General features: G+C 37.8%; 1 protein-coding gene across 3 annotated transcripts in view; it reads right to left on the bottom strand.

Annotated features, from left to right (window-relative positions):
- The window catches only part of vamp4 (vesicle-associated membrane protein 4), a 59,645-nt gene that overhangs the window by 21,647 nt on the left and 20,747 nt on the right, over window positions 1–17,251 (bottom strand). For 2 of the 3 annotated variants that reach the window (XM_072573556.1, XM_072573554.1), the window contains one exon: window positions 14,422–14,472. In XM_072573556.1, coding sequence (XP_072429657.1) covers window positions 14,422–14,472 — 51 coding nt within the window. The remainder of the gene's footprint in view (window positions 1–14,421; window positions 14,473–17,251) is intronic. The other variant, XM_072573557.1, reaches the window with a different exon arrangement.

Below are 17,251 nucleotides of genomic sequence, written 5' to 3'. Positions count from 1 at the left end.
GAGACTATACTTTGTAAGAATTCCCAATAAACAAACACTAACGTTCACTCAATGTGCTAAAGTCACTCCCCACCACATATTTTCAATTCTTATCCCTATTTTAAAATTTAACTATTTATACCGCAGCATTTATAATTTGCAACACTGATGAAATAAGATGCAAAAAGAAATATGATGACCCTTAAGCATTGTTGTGTTAGGGGCCAAGTGAATGAAGCAACGAGTAATTCCTCCACCTGAAAACGTAATTATATCCATGCGAGTAAGCCCCTGAGGAATCTTATAATGTTTCAAAGACACCAGATTTCATTCATCCAAATTTTGATGCGTGGTGTCCCAACCTGTCCAGCATTTTCTCAACAATCCTCCATATCAGGGATCGTTCTAGTGAATTTTCTCTGAACTGCCTCCAATGAAATGACATCCTTCCTCAAATAAGGGAACCAAAACTGCTCACAGTACTCCAGATGTGGTCTCACCAACACACTTTGCAGTTTCTGCAAGATTTCCCAACTTTTGAACTCCAAGCCACTTGAAATATGGGCAAATATTCCATTAACATTCCTGATTACCTACTGTACCTGTATGCTAGCTTTCCATGTTTCACGTGCAATAATCCTAAATCCCTTTGTGTTGCAGCTTCTGCATTTGTTTCTCTATTTAAATCATTCTGTTCTTTTGTTCTCCCTTCCAAAGTAAACAACTTAAAATTTCCTACATTATACTCCATTTGCCACCTTTTTGCCCACATGCCTAACCTATCATTACCTCTTTAAACTGTTTGTATCCTCTCACTATTTGCCTTTCCAGTTATTTTTGGGTTCTCTGCAAATTTGGTGACAGTACATTCACTTACTTCCTCTAAGTCATTACTAAATATGAGTAGTAGTTGTGGTCCTAGCACTGATCCCAGTGAAATCCCACTTGCCAACCTGAAAAAGTACCCCATAACCCTAATAGTTGTTTCCTGCCCATTAGAAGATAGTTGTGATTGTTGGGGGTCAATCATCTCAGCTCCAGGACATCTCTGCAGGAGTTCCTCAGGGTAGTGTCCTCAGCCCAACCATCTTCAGCTGCTTCATCGATGACCTACCCCCATCATAAGGTCAGAAGTGGGATGCTCGCTGATGATTCCACAATGTTGAGCACCATTTGCAACTCAGATACTGAAACAGTCCATGTTCAAACCCAACAAGGTAGAGACAATATCCAGGTTTGGCCTGACAAGTGGTTAGTAGCATTCACACCATCTGCAGTAAGAAACAATCTAACCACTGACCCTTGATATTCAAAGATGTTACCATCAGTGAATTCCCCACTAACAACATCCTGGGGGATACCATTGACTAGGAACGCAATTGGACTCACCAGCTAAATACTGTGACTACACAGCAGATCAGAGACTAGGAAGGTTGTGGCAAAAATCTCACATCCTGACTCCCCAAAGCCTGTTCATCATAGAAAAGGCAGGAATCAGGAATAGGATGGAATCCTATTGGTGCAGCTCCACCAACACTCAAGAAGCTTGAGACCATCTAGGACAAAGCAGCCCACTTAATTGGCATCATATCCATAAACATCCACTTGTTCCTTTCACCAACACTAGGTAGCAGCAGTGTACTATCTACAAGGTTCACTGCAGAAATTTACTGAAGATCCTCAGATAGCACCTTCCAAACCCATGACCATTTCTATCTCAAAGGTCACGGGCAGCAGATACATGGGAACAGCAAGTTCCCCTGCAAGCCATTCATCATCACTGAATCTCCCACCATCAACACCCTGGGGATTACCACTGACCAGAAACTCAACTGGACTCAACATAAGCATGGTAGCTACAAGACCAGGTAACATACTAGGAAAACTGTGAAAACTAACTCACTCTTGGCTCCCAAAGTCTGTCCACAAGGCACAAGTCAGGAGTATGATGGAACATTCCCCACCTGCCTGGATGAGTGCAGTTCTAACCAATATTCAAGAAGCTTGACATCATCCAGGACAAAACAGCCTGCTTGATTGGCACCAAATCCACAAACGTCTATTCCCTCCACTACTGACTCTCAGTAGCAGCAATGTGAATTATCTACAAGATACACTACAAGATTCACCAAAAATCCATTAGACAAACTTGCAAACCCATGACCATTTCCATCCAGAAGGACAAGGGCAACAGATTTTTGGGAACACCACCACCTGCAAGTTTCCCTCCAAGCACTGAACATCCTTACTTGGAAATATATCCCAGTTCCTTTATTCTTGCTGGGCCAAGATCTTGGTTCTGTCCTAAGGGCAGTGTCATCACCGACAGCATTTGGTCTGCACTAGTTCAGCAGCATCATCTCAAGAACAACTAGGGACAGGTAATAAATACTGGACAGTCAGCAATGCCAGTACACTACCCATAACATCATGGACTCTCATGACTTAATCTTTTGACAGGTACATGTTGAACACCTTTTGGAAATCCAAATACAACACATTTACTGACTTCCCTCTAATCAACTCTGGTTGAGATTTCCTCGTAAAGCTCTAATAAATTAGTCAGACACGTATTCCCTGTTGTAAAGCCATTCTGACTCTGCTTAATTAGATTAGGATTTTCCTTATGTGGTGCTATGAAATCAACAGCTTAACTCCTTACCTAAAACAATTTCAGGATTGAGAAAGAGGAACAATGCAATAAGATGAATTAGATCCAGAATGAGTACTCAAAGGGGGAAAAAAAAGAGAGGGGAAAATGTTTGGATTAATAGAGAATGACCAAAAAAAAATCAAAAACATCACCAATTTATCATGAGCTGGTCAGGATGAGTAGTAGTGCAGGAACACATCATTAAAAGGGCGAGAGTGGAGTTAAACACTGGCCCAAACATTTTGCAGCATGCTTAATTGTTGAATAATACACAAATGAAGCAATTTCTTGAAATTTGCAGAGTTGAGCAACGGTCATTAACTCAAGGCTAACAGTAAAGAGATAGAATCTATTCCACACTACACATGCAGGTGCATTAAACTTGTCAAAAATTTCATTGTGGAGCAAAAGGATCAAATCAACGCTATTAAATTATCCTGAACTGAAGTTATAAACAATTAACAGCAATGTTTTAAAAAAAAAAATGCTTGCAGACAGTTGTATAGTAAAACAGACCTTCACTCACTTTCTGAATAAATCCTAGACAACTGAAGGTATGATGATACAGTGCCGAGTGTGGTTTGCACATGGTAAAACTTTGAAACCTTAAAAATGATGATGCCAAATTTCAGTGTCATCCATATTCTTGGAGTTCTGATGGAACATGATGCATTAATTGTTTCCCTCCCCACAGATGTGGTCTGACCTCCTGAGTGTTTTCAGGATTTTCTCTTGTCATTTCAGATTCCTAGTACCTACAATTTTTTTTTTAATATTGCTGATCTAATTCATCATCATTTCCTACACATCCAAATTCCAGCACAGTCTTAAGATAAAGGCCTTGGTTCTATACTTTGACTCCTCAAATACTAAAATGCACAAAGATTGAGAAGATTAAAAATTGAGAAGTTGACTATTTTCTTCCCATGGGATCAAGGATAATGTGCTACCACTCTAATACAATGGATTTATCAGCCATCTCAGAACAAAGTATACGATCTGCAGGATCTGGTACTTGTGGAACAGGTAGTGTATGAAAGGCTGAGTAGATGAGTTGTTGGGTGATGTGTATATGCTCTGAATTTTTAATTTTGCCTCATCATGTACCCAATGAAGTCTCTCAGTGTTCAGTGCCTTCTCAAATAAACCTTCAACCATGGTTGGTGACAAGCCAGGGATTCCTGTGAATCAGCGGAGATGTTTGACCTCTTCAGGTACACTGAGAACATTCTAGACTCTTTCTATTGACAATTTAGGCTTCTCCTGCCAAACCGAGTTCCTAACTGGATCAGTCACTTCAGGAGTATGGTGTCAGGGATAGAACCAATATGTCCTGTTCAATGGAACTGGTTGAGTGATTAGTGCTGTGATGTCATGCATATTGGCTTGGGAGAAGATAATGGTACTGTTACTTTTCTTGGATTGCAACATGAATGGACAATGGCAAATTACTAGATGACAAAGTGCTGTTTTGTAGATCAATCTATTTTGGTATTCTTTTCCGCTGTTCCTCCCAGCATTTTCATTTCCCACTGATTCTTTTGAAATTAACGTCACCAATCCTCCTGTTATTGGAAACACTGACTGTTTTTGTATTAACTGAGGAATACCAAGGTTCATTGTATCATCTTATTGCCATACTGATAGAGTTTACCATAATAAGAAATTAAGCTCATGTTCCTTCTGGTCTGCATGACTTAGTAGCACATGGGATAATGGAATTATCCACTTGAACTAACACAAGGGAAATTAATTTTGAAATCGTAAACACAAAATAACATTGAAAAATGGTTGCCAAACACTATCGTAGAAAACATTAAATCACAAGATTAGCAATTTTACGTACATAGGTTGCATGTTTTATCATTTATCTGACTTATTTAAAAAAATGTAGGATCAGAACCATAATTCACATGGATTTACTTTTACAATTCTTTTCTCAATGGAGTCTGAATTTGTAAGTGTAAAATTATGCAATCTGTCATATAGTGCACAGTATCATTACACTGGCATAACATATTACATCTGAGAAACCATTTGAACTCGCCTACTTGTGTTGATGCTCATGTTAATTAACCGTTAGTTATTAGTCACTGTAAAGAGTATTAAACCATAACATTTTCTTTTTTGCAAATATAATAACTTTAAAATTCAGTGTTCATGATTTAATGACTGCTCTTCAAAACTGTGGGACAGAATAATTAACCTCAACACTGGCAAGTCTGTAATGGTATAAACTTGTCTCACTGTGTTATGAACCACAGGAAATATTCACAGCTTTACATGCCAACAGAAAGTGTTTGATTTAATAGCGCCCAAAAGCAGTTTGCTTCACACATATTGCACCAATCCTCAGATTTAAATTATTTTTTTCAATTCAACAAGTTACAGGACAGGAATCAGTTGCCCCCACCAACTATCTGGACATTTATGACACCAAGATTTTTAAGCAGACCAAAAGTGACGACAATTTTTATTACTATATTTAGATATAAGATGTTAATGAATGAGCCAAGTGCCGTTCAATGCAAAAATGCTTGGAGTAAAGTTATCTGGAACTCAAAATTTGTGCCAACAATTTGCAAAACTCCCCTTCCTTTTGTGTATAAACTTACAGCCCATCTGTATTTAGCACAGAGGGAAGAAAAAGCAAGCTAAGAAGAAGAAGGATATATCAGGAGAAAATAATTTGCTCAATAGTGACAGAACATTTTACAGAGTCAGATTTTTCAATAGAAGGGGATTTAATGACACTTTCCTTTGTACCTTTCAGTTGAAAGTAGTTTTGATTATAGTTTCTTAAAATGCAAGCCAATAACAACATTATAAGGAAAACAGAGCATCTGAAACCTGAGGGAACCAGGCAAAATACACTGATGTCTATTTCCTTAACCAATGTGACTGAAGTCTGGGAAATTGAAGGACTGAGAAGTGAGAGCTAAAAAAGGCGCGATCTCAATGTCAAATCATGCTTGAGAAAAGGAAAAAAAGTCTGAATTGAGAAAGACAAAGGGATCTTCAGAAAAAAAAACATAAAACCTTTGAAGGAATAAGACTCCTTCTTTTTAAATGACCGTTTTTGATCGCAGTGAAATTATTTGGTAGAAATTAACAATAGCTGCTTTTTTAGGTGTGCTTCTGCAAATAATTCAAGTCTTAAATCTATGTGGCAAATGTAGCTTGTCTGTATTGTGCAAATTCACAGCGCTCAATAAGCATCAATGCTGATGCTTACAGCAAAATTAGTTTTACTTACATGAAAATGGCACAGAGATGTAAAACAAATCACACATTTTGGATATCTGCACACCCACCCCACACAAGAACATAAGAAATAGGAGCAAACAGCGGTAATTTGGCTCCTCAATATTGCCTCACCATTTAAACAAATCACGGCTGATCGATCTGGGTCTCAAGGCCCCTTTCTTGCTAGCTAAACAAAGCTATCAACTCCAAATCTATCTGGTTGGCATGGACGGGTTGGACTGAGGGTCTGTTTCCATGCTGTACATCTCTATGACTCCACTCCTTAAGTACTTTCCGTGATCTAGCTGCCACAACGGAGGTAGAGAATTCTAGACATTCACGACCCTCTGGGAGAAGAAATTCATGTACATCTCAGTTTTAAAATAGTTATCCCCTTATTCTGTTACTATGCCCCCTAACTCAAGATTCCCCCGCTAGCGGAAATATCTTATCAGCATCGCCTGCCAAGCTCCCTCAAAATTTTGTATGTTTTAATGAAAATACCTCTTATTCTTCTAACTCTAATGGATAAAGGCCTATCCAGCTTGGCTGTTCGTATAAATTACCCACTTCATCTAAGGAATCAGCCTCACAAATCCCTTTTGAACAACCTACAATACCAGTACTTCCTATTCTCAATATGGAGACCAAAACTGGACACAGTGCTCCAGGTATGGCTTCACCAATCCCAGTATAGTTGTAACAAAACCTTCTTGTTTTTAAACTCCAAACCCCTAGCAATAATTGCCAAAATTCAAATTTTCTTCTTAATTTCCTTGGTGCATCTGTAAGCTACTTTTTTTGTTTCATGCACAGATCCCTCTGTGCTGCACTTTCTGGACTCTCTCTCCATTTAAGTAATAGTCTACCTTTTGATTCTTCCTTCCAAAGTACATGACCTTGCACTTTCTTACATTAAACTCCATTTGCCCACTCACTCAATCTTTATCACCTTGTAGATTCTTCATGGTCTTCTCATAACATTCCCTCCCATCTAATTTTGCATAATCAGCTAAATTAGACACATTACACTCTGCCACATCCTTCAAGTTAAGATAGATAGAATATAATTAGCCCCAAGGACCGATCCATGGAACTCCACTAGTTAATTCCATCTTTGCCCAGTCTGTCTTCTCAGCACTGACCAATTTTCAATCCATGCTAATAGATTATCCAAATACTATTAGCTCCTATGCTGTGCAACTACTTTTTATGTGACACCTTATCAAATGCCTACCAAAAATCCAAATGCACAACTTTTACCGGTTCCTCTGCATCAACTCTCCTCGTTATATCCTTGATGAACACCTGCAAATTTGTCAAATTCCCCTTTCACAAAATCGTGCTGATTCTGTTTGACGTGTTAAGCTTTTCAAAATGTTCAGTGATTTCTTCCTTTATAATGGACTTTAGCATTTTCCCAATAACCCAATGTTAGGTTAACTAGCCTGTAATTTCCTGTTTTCTGCCTCTCCCTTCTTGGGCAGCTGTCACATCAGCAGTTTTCCAAGTTACTGGAACACTCCTGGATCCCAGTGAGTTCTAGAATATTTCAACCAATGCCTCCACCATCTGTGCAGCCAGTTCCTTTGAAATCCTTGGATGCAAGCCACCAAGTTCTGATGACTTGTCCGCTTTTAGTCCCATTAATTTATTAAATTCTATTTCCCTCACAATAGGTATTGTTACAAGATTTTTCCTCCCACTACACCTTGTTTTTTGTTATCTCTGGGATCTTTATAAGTGTTCTCCAACCTGAGGACCAATACAAATTACTGGTTTAAATTATCTGCCATTCTCCTCTTCCCCGATATTTACATAGTCATAAAAGCTCTTGTTGGTTGTTTTCATTTTCTTACTAATTTACTTTTATAATCAATTTTCACCCTCTTGTGCGATATTTTTAGTTGTCCACTGCTGATTGCAAAAAAAAAATTCCAATCCTCTGACCTACCACTAAGTTTTCACTGCTTTGTATGCCTTAGTTTTGATTGGATATTTTCCTTGATCACCTTTGTGGTTCATCCTTCTCATCAGTCCTTCCTTTTGACTGGAATAACTCTGCTGAGCATTAGGAAATATCTGCTAAAATGTCTGTCATTGCATATCCACTGGCTTTCCCTTTGGCCTATTTTCCGAGACCAGTTTAGACAACTCTTTTTCATACCTCTCTAATTGTTCTTATTTAAGGACAGTCGCTTGAGACCAGAGTCAGTCTCCCTCGAACTGAATTTGACATTTTAGTATGTTGAGATCGTTACCTCCTACAGGGCCCTTAACTGTGAGGTCTCTTATTGATCCTGCCTTATTGCACATTATGAGATCTAAATTAGTTTGTCTTTGGGCAGGTTCTGCAATTTACTGCTCTAAGAAGCAATCCATGATCACTATAAATTTGTCTTCCATGTCACCCTTTCCCAGTGCTTTGTCCAGTGAAAGGTACACAACATTTCTGTACAATATATTTTAAACAAATAACAGCACAAACAGCCTGTCTATTAGTTTGGCAGCAAAATCCTACCATTATTTGTTCAAGTCATTGAAAACACTGGTTAAAGTCTAAAATTAAATGACCTCAACATAAATAGAGTCATGATTTAGGGATTAGAGAAATGGAACAGCTAAAAAAAAAGGACGGACAAGCCAACAAACTTAAGTTTCTAGCTGTTATTAATTATTTTTGTGAGAGTAATTCCGTGGCTAAAAACGTGTCTAAGATATCGAGATGTGACTTAAAAAATATAAGACGGCGGCTAACATCGGCAACCTAATAGATAGACAACTGCAGGACTGAGATGATGAGTTGAGACTTTACTGATCATACATGACTGAATGTAAGTAGCTCGTCCCACCAACCCTAGTGTCTCCAGATTTCACAAAATGCTTTCAATCATGTGATCTTGGGGTTAGCTATATAAAATGATTTGGGGGTTTAGAAGTTTTATTTGATGTAACCAATGATTCACTGAGGAATTTCAATTCTTTAGTTCTAACCCCCACTTTAGAACTGAAATATCTGAATTTATTTCAGAAATTAAAGATGTGATAATCAGTCATAAGTTTTGGCAAAACAGTGTATTTTAGAAATGGTAGTAAAAACATTTAAATGAGAATCAAGTATAATTTATCTTTCAACACGACTATTTTCTGCAGCTTGCACAAGTGAGGAAGATTAATGAGGGAGTCCAGACTTCCCATTAAAGATTCAAATCCATACTCTTTATGGTGGTGCATCCAGCACAGTGTTAATACAAAATTGAAGCCATAACTTCAATCTAGCATAAATCAAGTTGATTCACTTTATTACTGGAACAATGGCTTAAGCACATTAATTCTGATATCATTACACAGGAAACATAATATTTAAGCATAAATAATCAGGATTTATAGTGCGGCACTTGTAACATCGAATGACTAGAAAATTGCAGACTTGTTTGGAATATTTATATTTCTCTGGAAATTAGATCCTGGTTTGAATTTTTTTCTTCTTTTTCATGAACAGGATGTTGAAATTATAATTATATTTAAACAGAATATTGCTCATTGGCAAGTAGACCCTGGTTTGTAGAGATGCCATGGAGAATGCACCAAGCAATGATTACGAATAGTCACAGCAAAGCGGTGTTTAAATTTTAAACAAGAGGTTTAGGAAGGGTGAAACGAGTTGTTTCATACTGCGACTGTGGAGAAGCAACCTCTAACAGGATGCTGCCAACAAGCCAAATAGACACGGTTCCTACGTCACAAATGAGTAAAACAGTAGGCAATTTTCAGTGTCAACATGTTGTCAGATACATACAGCGTACACCCCAAAGACTGGTGGATAGCCGCAAACAGCATTTCCCTTCAACTGTTTGCAACAAGGAAGGTATCAACCAGCCTGAACTTGGAAATCTCACAACACTGTCATAATATGAGATGTGATTCTGCAATTGGACAACATTTCCGTGATATTCCTCAATTTGTGAAGAATTACACTGACAACCAGTGTAATTTAGGACTGCCAGTTGGACTTGCGTGTGTGCACTTGCATATACTGAAGGCTGCATATGAACGGACAGGGCTCTGATCTTTGTCAATGGAAAGAACATGTACATGCACTACGTCTATTTCAACTAAGGAAATTTGGTGACAGCCATTCACTGGTTCATTTCACTGCACCATACTTTGACCATTTAGTCAACCTGTCTGATTTAAAATTTTAAAAATGCTTGTCAGGTATTTCAAGTCATCATTAACTGGCGCATTCTCCATGGTAAAGTCTCTATCAAAGTTCACCTACCAACCAATATTGTCCTCCCTCAGAATTTATTTTATTCAGTAAAACTCAATTTCTGGACTACCAAACAAATATAAATTGAAATCTTTATAATTTAAAAAAAGCACAAATAAATGGTTCCTGATCTATACATCTTGGCACTCTTTGCAACACATTTTAACTGATCTTCAGAAGGAAGCATCATGATGCTTCAGGGAGATTACAGTCAACTGGTAATCGAATTTTGGGAAATTTAATATTTAAATATTAACATGAACAAACTTTCTAAGATTAAGGCTATCCAAAGTCATTTAGCTTACAGTTGGAGTCATATTTGGAACTACTGTGAAATTTTGATTTTCAAAAATGAAATCTTGCTGATGTCAATTCAAGTTAAAAAGCATCAGAACATGTCCAACAGAGTGGTAGCCTGAATCTCCAGTCAGTCAGTCCAGAGAATGCATGCCCCACAATGGCAATGTGAGAACTGGATTTTGTTTACTTTTAAAAAGTGGACATGAAACCATAGATCACTCATGTCCCGTAGGGAAAGGAGCCTATTTTTCTTAACCGCTGTGTATGTGACTCCACTCCTTCATTAGGGATGTGGTTTAATCTTAACTGTCCACAGCCAGCTGCAACCTTTGCAGTGACGTTCGCATACAGAAAATGTTTTAATTTTAAAAAAAACAAACTCCTTTCACTTGAACTTGAATTGTCAAATTTCTAGTTTCTGCTGGAATTTGAGATAAATGTAAATGCAAACAAACAAATTTGGAGAACTAGGCCATATGACCTCTCAAGCTGTTCATTGATCTGTATGTGGCCTCAACTCTAATATCCTGGTTACCCCCTACAACCTTTGACTCCCTTGTTAATCAAGAATCTCTCTCCCTCAGAAATATTTAATAATTCTGCCAACACTGCTCTCTGGGGAAGCAAAATCCACAGAACAATGACACTCAGAGAAAAGCTATTTCTCTTTGTCTCCATCAGAAATGGGAGACTTTTTTTAAACCTTAGTTATTTTCTCCTGGAGTGGAAAGTATAATTTCAACTCCACCCTGTTATGTCCCCTCAGGGTCTTATATTTTTATAAAATCACATCTAAGCTCCAATGATAACAGACCCAATATATGCAACCTTTCCTCATTAGATAAATCCTTCATCCTTGGAATTATCAAGTGAACTTTGTTAAACTGCATTTAGTGCAATTATCTTTCTTAAATAAGGAGATCAAATTATATGGAGTACTCAAGATATGGTATCATTAACACCTTCTACTACTAGCATAACTTCCTTACTTTTATAACCTATTCCCATCACAATAAACATCAATATTCCTTCCTCGCCTTCTTAAACACTTCCTGCAATTGCATACTAATATTTTGTAGTTCACCTAGAATCCCCAGACTACAGAATTCTACAATCTCTTGCTATTTAAATAACGTATTGTTTTTCTATTCTTACTGCCAAAATGGGCAAGTTCATGCTTTTCCACACTATACTCCACTTGCCCATTTACATCGTCAAATTATATCCTTTTGCATTCTCCTTATTTTTACAGGAATCAGTTAGCTCAGTTGGTTGGATGGCTGGTTTATGAGGCAGAGAGTGACACCAATACTGTGGGTTCAATTCCCACACGAGGAGACAATCACTTGATGAAGGAGCGTCGCTCCGAAAGCTACTGTGCTTCCAATTAAACCTGTTGGACTATAACCTGGTGTTGTGTGATTTTTAACTTTGTACACCTCAGTCCAACACCGGCATCCCCAAATCACACGAGGAGAGGTTACTGTGACAGTCTCACCTTCTCAACCTCACCTGAAGCGTGGTGACTCTCAGGTTATAACATCAGCAGCTGTTTCCATCTGATAAGAAAGCAACTCTATGGTTCTCCCAGACTATGGAACTTTTACTTACTTTACTTTTTGTTTTAAACTTCTCTTCATGACTCACTATACTCTCTTTAGGCGATCATCACATCTAGTAGCCATACATTTGGTTCTTTCATCAAATTCATTGACATTGATTGCAAATAGCCAAGACCTCAGCATTGATTGCTGTGGCACTCCACCAGTTACAGCTTGCCAATCCAAAAACGACCCAACAATACCTTCTCTTAGTTTCCTGTTAGTTAACCAATCCTCGGTGCTAATAAGTTAACCTTATGCTCTAAGCTTTTATTTAGTAAACTTTGAGGCTGCACCATATCAAAGACCTTTGAAAGTCCAATTACATCACATTTACTGGCTCCTATTTACCTACAGAAAAAAAACTAGAAAGGCAATTTCATTGCAGCATTATTTCTCTCTTTTGGGTCGAAACTGGATACGGTAGATCAGATGGTGATCAGTCCAGCAGTTGCCTGCATCTCTCATGGCATAGCTGATGCAAACATCACTGCAGTCCCTTGCCCACAGATGGTGTAGTTAAGCAAGTGTCAGTGTTTGGATTGTGGATGTTCTTCAGATGTGATATGTTTATTCTGTAAGGGTGGCACGGTGGCTCAATGGTTAGCAATGCTGCTTCACAGCGCCAGGGACCCAGGTTCGATTCCAGTCTTAGGCAACTGCCTCTATGTGGATTTTGCACATTCTGCGTGGGCTTGCTCCGGGACTTCCAGTTTCCTCCCACAATCCATAGATGTGCAGGTTAGGCGAGTTGGCCATTCTAAATTACTCATAGTGTTAGGTGCATTAGTCAGAGGGAAATGGGTCTAGGTGGGTTGCTCTTCTGAGGGTCGGTGTGGACTTGTTGGGCCAAAAGGGCCTGTTTCCACACTGTTGGGAATCTAATCTAATCTAGAATCTAATCAATCCATCTAAAACATTCAATCAATCCAGCTGAATGTTCCCATAAGAACAGCGAATACACAAACATTTTATTGGCTGGAACCTCGTGATCATGGCAAGTACAGTATAAATGCAAGTTCTTTCATTATTTAAGCTTTCAGGTGGCCTCAAAGAATTTTCCAGAGAATAATCATTTCAAAATCAGTTTGAAAGAATTTTAAACTTCCAACTACGTGACTTGGGAAGGCAAAACACGGAACAATTTATTATTCCAAATGAAATCAAGCAAGTATCATCAACCACCATCTCCCCATCTCATTTGCAAGTTGTTCTTGGTGAGTTTCCAGACAATAGCAGCAGCATGAAAATCAACAATGATATATCAATATATTTAATATCACAAAATCTTAAAAAAAACTTAGATAAAATACAACATGCAGTATTAGACACTATAATCTAAAGCATTTCATACTTTGGGGGGCATACAATTCAATTTCATTAATTATACTTCATCAAAAAAATCAAAAAACTATATCTCATTAAAAAAATGGGGTTTTTCACTGTATTATATATTCTAATGGAAGTATTTTAAAAATCACCACAGGACAGGACAGGATACATAGAAACAGACTGCTGAAGAATGAGTCACATCAATCATTCAATATCAATCAGATTGCCACAAGGAAATCTTGCAGATATATAAATAGTAATGTGAAGTAAAAGGTGACTACCCTAAAATAAACTTCATGTGGAAAAAAATAAGCATGAGTGTTTATGCTAGTATTGTCACTTCAAAAAATTGTTAATGCAGAAAGTGTATTTAAAAGGCTTAGTCAAAATCTAAACATCGCTTTCTTCCACCCACGCTACTGGCTTGACATGTTAGCTATCAGATAAGCAAACGGCTGACAATAACAGCTATTTTTGTTTCAATATAACTGTAGAAGGATCATTAACAAAAATAATGGTTAGAAATTTAGTACTTATTTAATTCTTTGTATTTTTAATCTACTGAATACCTCAGATACTGGACTGCTATCTACGTTAGCAGGATTTATTTCATTACAAAATGCCTAAATTCTGCATTCACTGAAGTTAGGCCAATGATCATTTATGTGCAAAGCATGAATATTTTTAAAATAAATGAAATTTTTTGACAAATCTTCTCATTACATTTGCATCTTGACAACTAAATACTGCAAGCTTTTCTTTTTACATCTGACAATAAGAAAACATTATTTATACTTTATATAAACTATTTTCATATTGGATTCTTGTCACATTCTACATCACTCTATTTGACATGGCCAACAATTATGGATATTGCCACAGGTGCCATCGAGCCTGGATCACTTGGTCTGCTGTATTACATATTGTGCATTACCCATAATGAACAAAAATACATTTTTGGCAAAACAGCAAGATTAGTCCAAGATTACATAAAAAAGACCAACAGGATTTAAAAATTTAACATATTGGACACATACTGCTTGATCTTATCATTCTGTGGTCCAAACTTTGGTCCAGTAGGTCCTCTTCTGTGGAGAAAACATTGAATCAGAAATGCTGAAGAATGATAGGTATAAAAATCATGACTAAACAATCTGAAAATGTTGCATATTGAACAGGTTATCAAACTTAATTCTTAATCATCAGATCATGTAATGCATAGCACCTTTCACTCAACAATGATCCCCAGTTGAAAGAGTAGCAGACTCCTTTTTAATACTAACTGCACACAATCATGGATTCATTCACCTCAGGAAGCCTCATTAACAAGAAGTTATCCTTTAAATATATATGAAGTTCCATTGATTCTGTTTGCATAACCCTTTCACACAATGCATTCCCAACTAACATAACTTGCTGCATTTAAAAAAACTTCTACTGTTTCTTTTGACAATTGCCTAAAAGTCAAAATCCTCGTTATTGATGGCTAATGGAACCAATGCCTTATCTACGCAGTTAAAATCCCTCAATTTTGAGAAACTCTGTTAAATCTCCATTTAAATTTATCTATATTCAGAACAAGCCTAGCTTTCTCATCTCTCAATAAGAGATCAGAAAGATTGTAGTTTCAAATCCATATCAGTACTGTTTGGTGCAAAGACTCCAGAAATGTGACAACGTCTCTGAGCGAGAAAGAGGAGAGAGATTGGGAAACCAGGGCCATGGTTCCAGTTGGCAAATAGACATCTGCTTACTGGGCAAGGATGAGAATGGACTCAGCGTTACTGTCTTTCTCTCCTGGGGTCAAATTAATTATCGACAGCATAGGTTCATAGTTATTAAATGATCATTTAGGTAAGGCACAGGGGCAAAGAAACTGCACCCTTGCGGAGGTTATTGTCAATGATGATGGTAGTGCAAATAAAAAACATTAATTTGTTTTCAAGTTTCTTGTTTTGCTCACAGTCAGTTTAACACTACATACATCCAAAACTCTAAACATACTTCTCTTAAGTGAATTGTGAAACATTGCTGATAAGAAAGACAATGAATAAAATTTACTCTCTTGGCCTGTGACATTATTTTGGAATTGATTTTATGCCAATCTATAAAATATAATATTCAATCCAGCCAGTTTTGGCATTGGTGGAAAATTTCTAAATCAAACAATAATCAAATTCACAAATAAGTACAATGACAGCCAAACTTGGCTATCATTCAGCACTACCAGGTATTTTCCATAACTAAGGGAATAGATAGTATCGTTTGCAAGCCAGATTGCGAGCTCCACATAGTATGTTGCCTGTCTGGTGCTGGGTACAGGAGACCTCTGACCGGCTTGAAAGGATATTAGAGCGGGAGGGGGAGGATCCAGTTGTTGTGGTCCATGTGGGACAAACAACATAGGCAAGGCTAGGATAGAGGACCTGTTCAGGGATTATTAAGCATTAGGAACAAAATTAAGGAACAGGTCCTCAAGGGTTACATTCTCTGGATTACTACCTAAGCCTTGAGCTTAGGGATAAGAAAATTAGGGAAGGAAACCTGTGGTTATGGGAGTGATATGGGAAAGAAGGGTTTCATTTCATGGGACATTAGCATCAGTTTTGGAACAGGAGAGATCCGGACCAATGGGACAGCCTCCACCTGAACCAATCTGGAACCAGAGTTCTAGTGATAAGGATAGATAGGGTGTTCACTAAGGACTTTAAACTAGTGAGTTGGAGGAGAAGGGAAGGGGAAAATTAAAGGAAGTATGATAGTAAGTAAAAAGGAATGCAGCAGGTTAGCATGTGTGCAGGAAGGTTTAACTACAAGGCAATCTATGAAAGAAATGAAAAGGAAGGATAACTCAAGAGATATTACTCTAATAAAAAGTAAGATAGTTTTTTTCTCATGTTCTATCACAGAATATCAAGATAGATAGCAAACGTTTCTACAAATGTATAAAATGTAAAAAAAAAAGTGGCTAAAGTAAACATTGACCCTTTAGTGGATGAGAAGGGGCATTTAGTTATGGTATATGAGGAAATGGCAGAGGCATTGAACAGGTATTTTGTGTCGGTCTTCACAGAGGAGGACACTAATAACATGCCAGTAACTGACAAAGAGACAAAGGTAGGTGAAGGCCTGGAAATAATCCTTAGCTAATGGAGCTAAGGATAGTCAAGTCTCCTGGCCCTGATAGAATGCATCCCAGGGTACTAAAAGAGATGGCAAGAGAATTAGCAAGTGCATTTGTGATAATTTTCCAAAACTCACTGAACGCTGGGGCAGTTCTGCAGATTGGAAAACAGCAAATGCGATGCCATTGCTTAAAAAGGGAGGTAAACAAAATATGGGGAATTATAGACTAGTTAGCTTAACCTCTGTAGTGAGGAAAATACTTGAGTCTATTATCAAGGAAGAAATAGCAAGGCATCATGAAGGACAGTCATGCTTAACTAATCTTTTGGAATTCTATGAAGACGTTACGAACATGGTGGAGAATGGGATCCCAGTAGATGTACTGTACAGAGATTCCCAAAAGGCTTTTGACAAGGTGCCGCACAAGAGGCTGCTGCACAAGATAGATACATGGCGTACGGGTAAAGTATTAGCATGGATAGAGGATTGGTTGACTAACAGGAAGCAAATAGATGGAATAAATGCATGCTATTCTGGTTGGCAACCAGTAACTAGTGATGTGCCTCAAGGACCAGTGTTGGGACTGCAATTATTCACAATTTCCATAGATGATTTGGAGTTGGAGACCATGTATAGTCTGTCAACGTTTGCAGATGACACTAAGATGAGTGCCAGAGCAAAGTGTGCACAGGAACATAGATACTTTAAGTGAGTGGGCAAAGGTCAGGCAGATGGAATACA

The sequence above is a fragment of the Chiloscyllium punctatum genome, chromosome 7 (genome assembly GCF_047496795.1).
Source record: "Chiloscyllium punctatum isolate Juve2018m chromosome 7, sChiPun1.3, whole genome shotgun sequence".
Taxonomy (NCBI): Eukaryota; Metazoa; Chordata; class Chondrichthyes; order Orectolobiformes; family Hemiscylliidae; genus Chiloscyllium; species Chiloscyllium punctatum.
The sequence above is the reverse complement of the archived record's forward strand: the minus strand, read 5'-3'. Positions and strand labels throughout refer to the sequence as shown.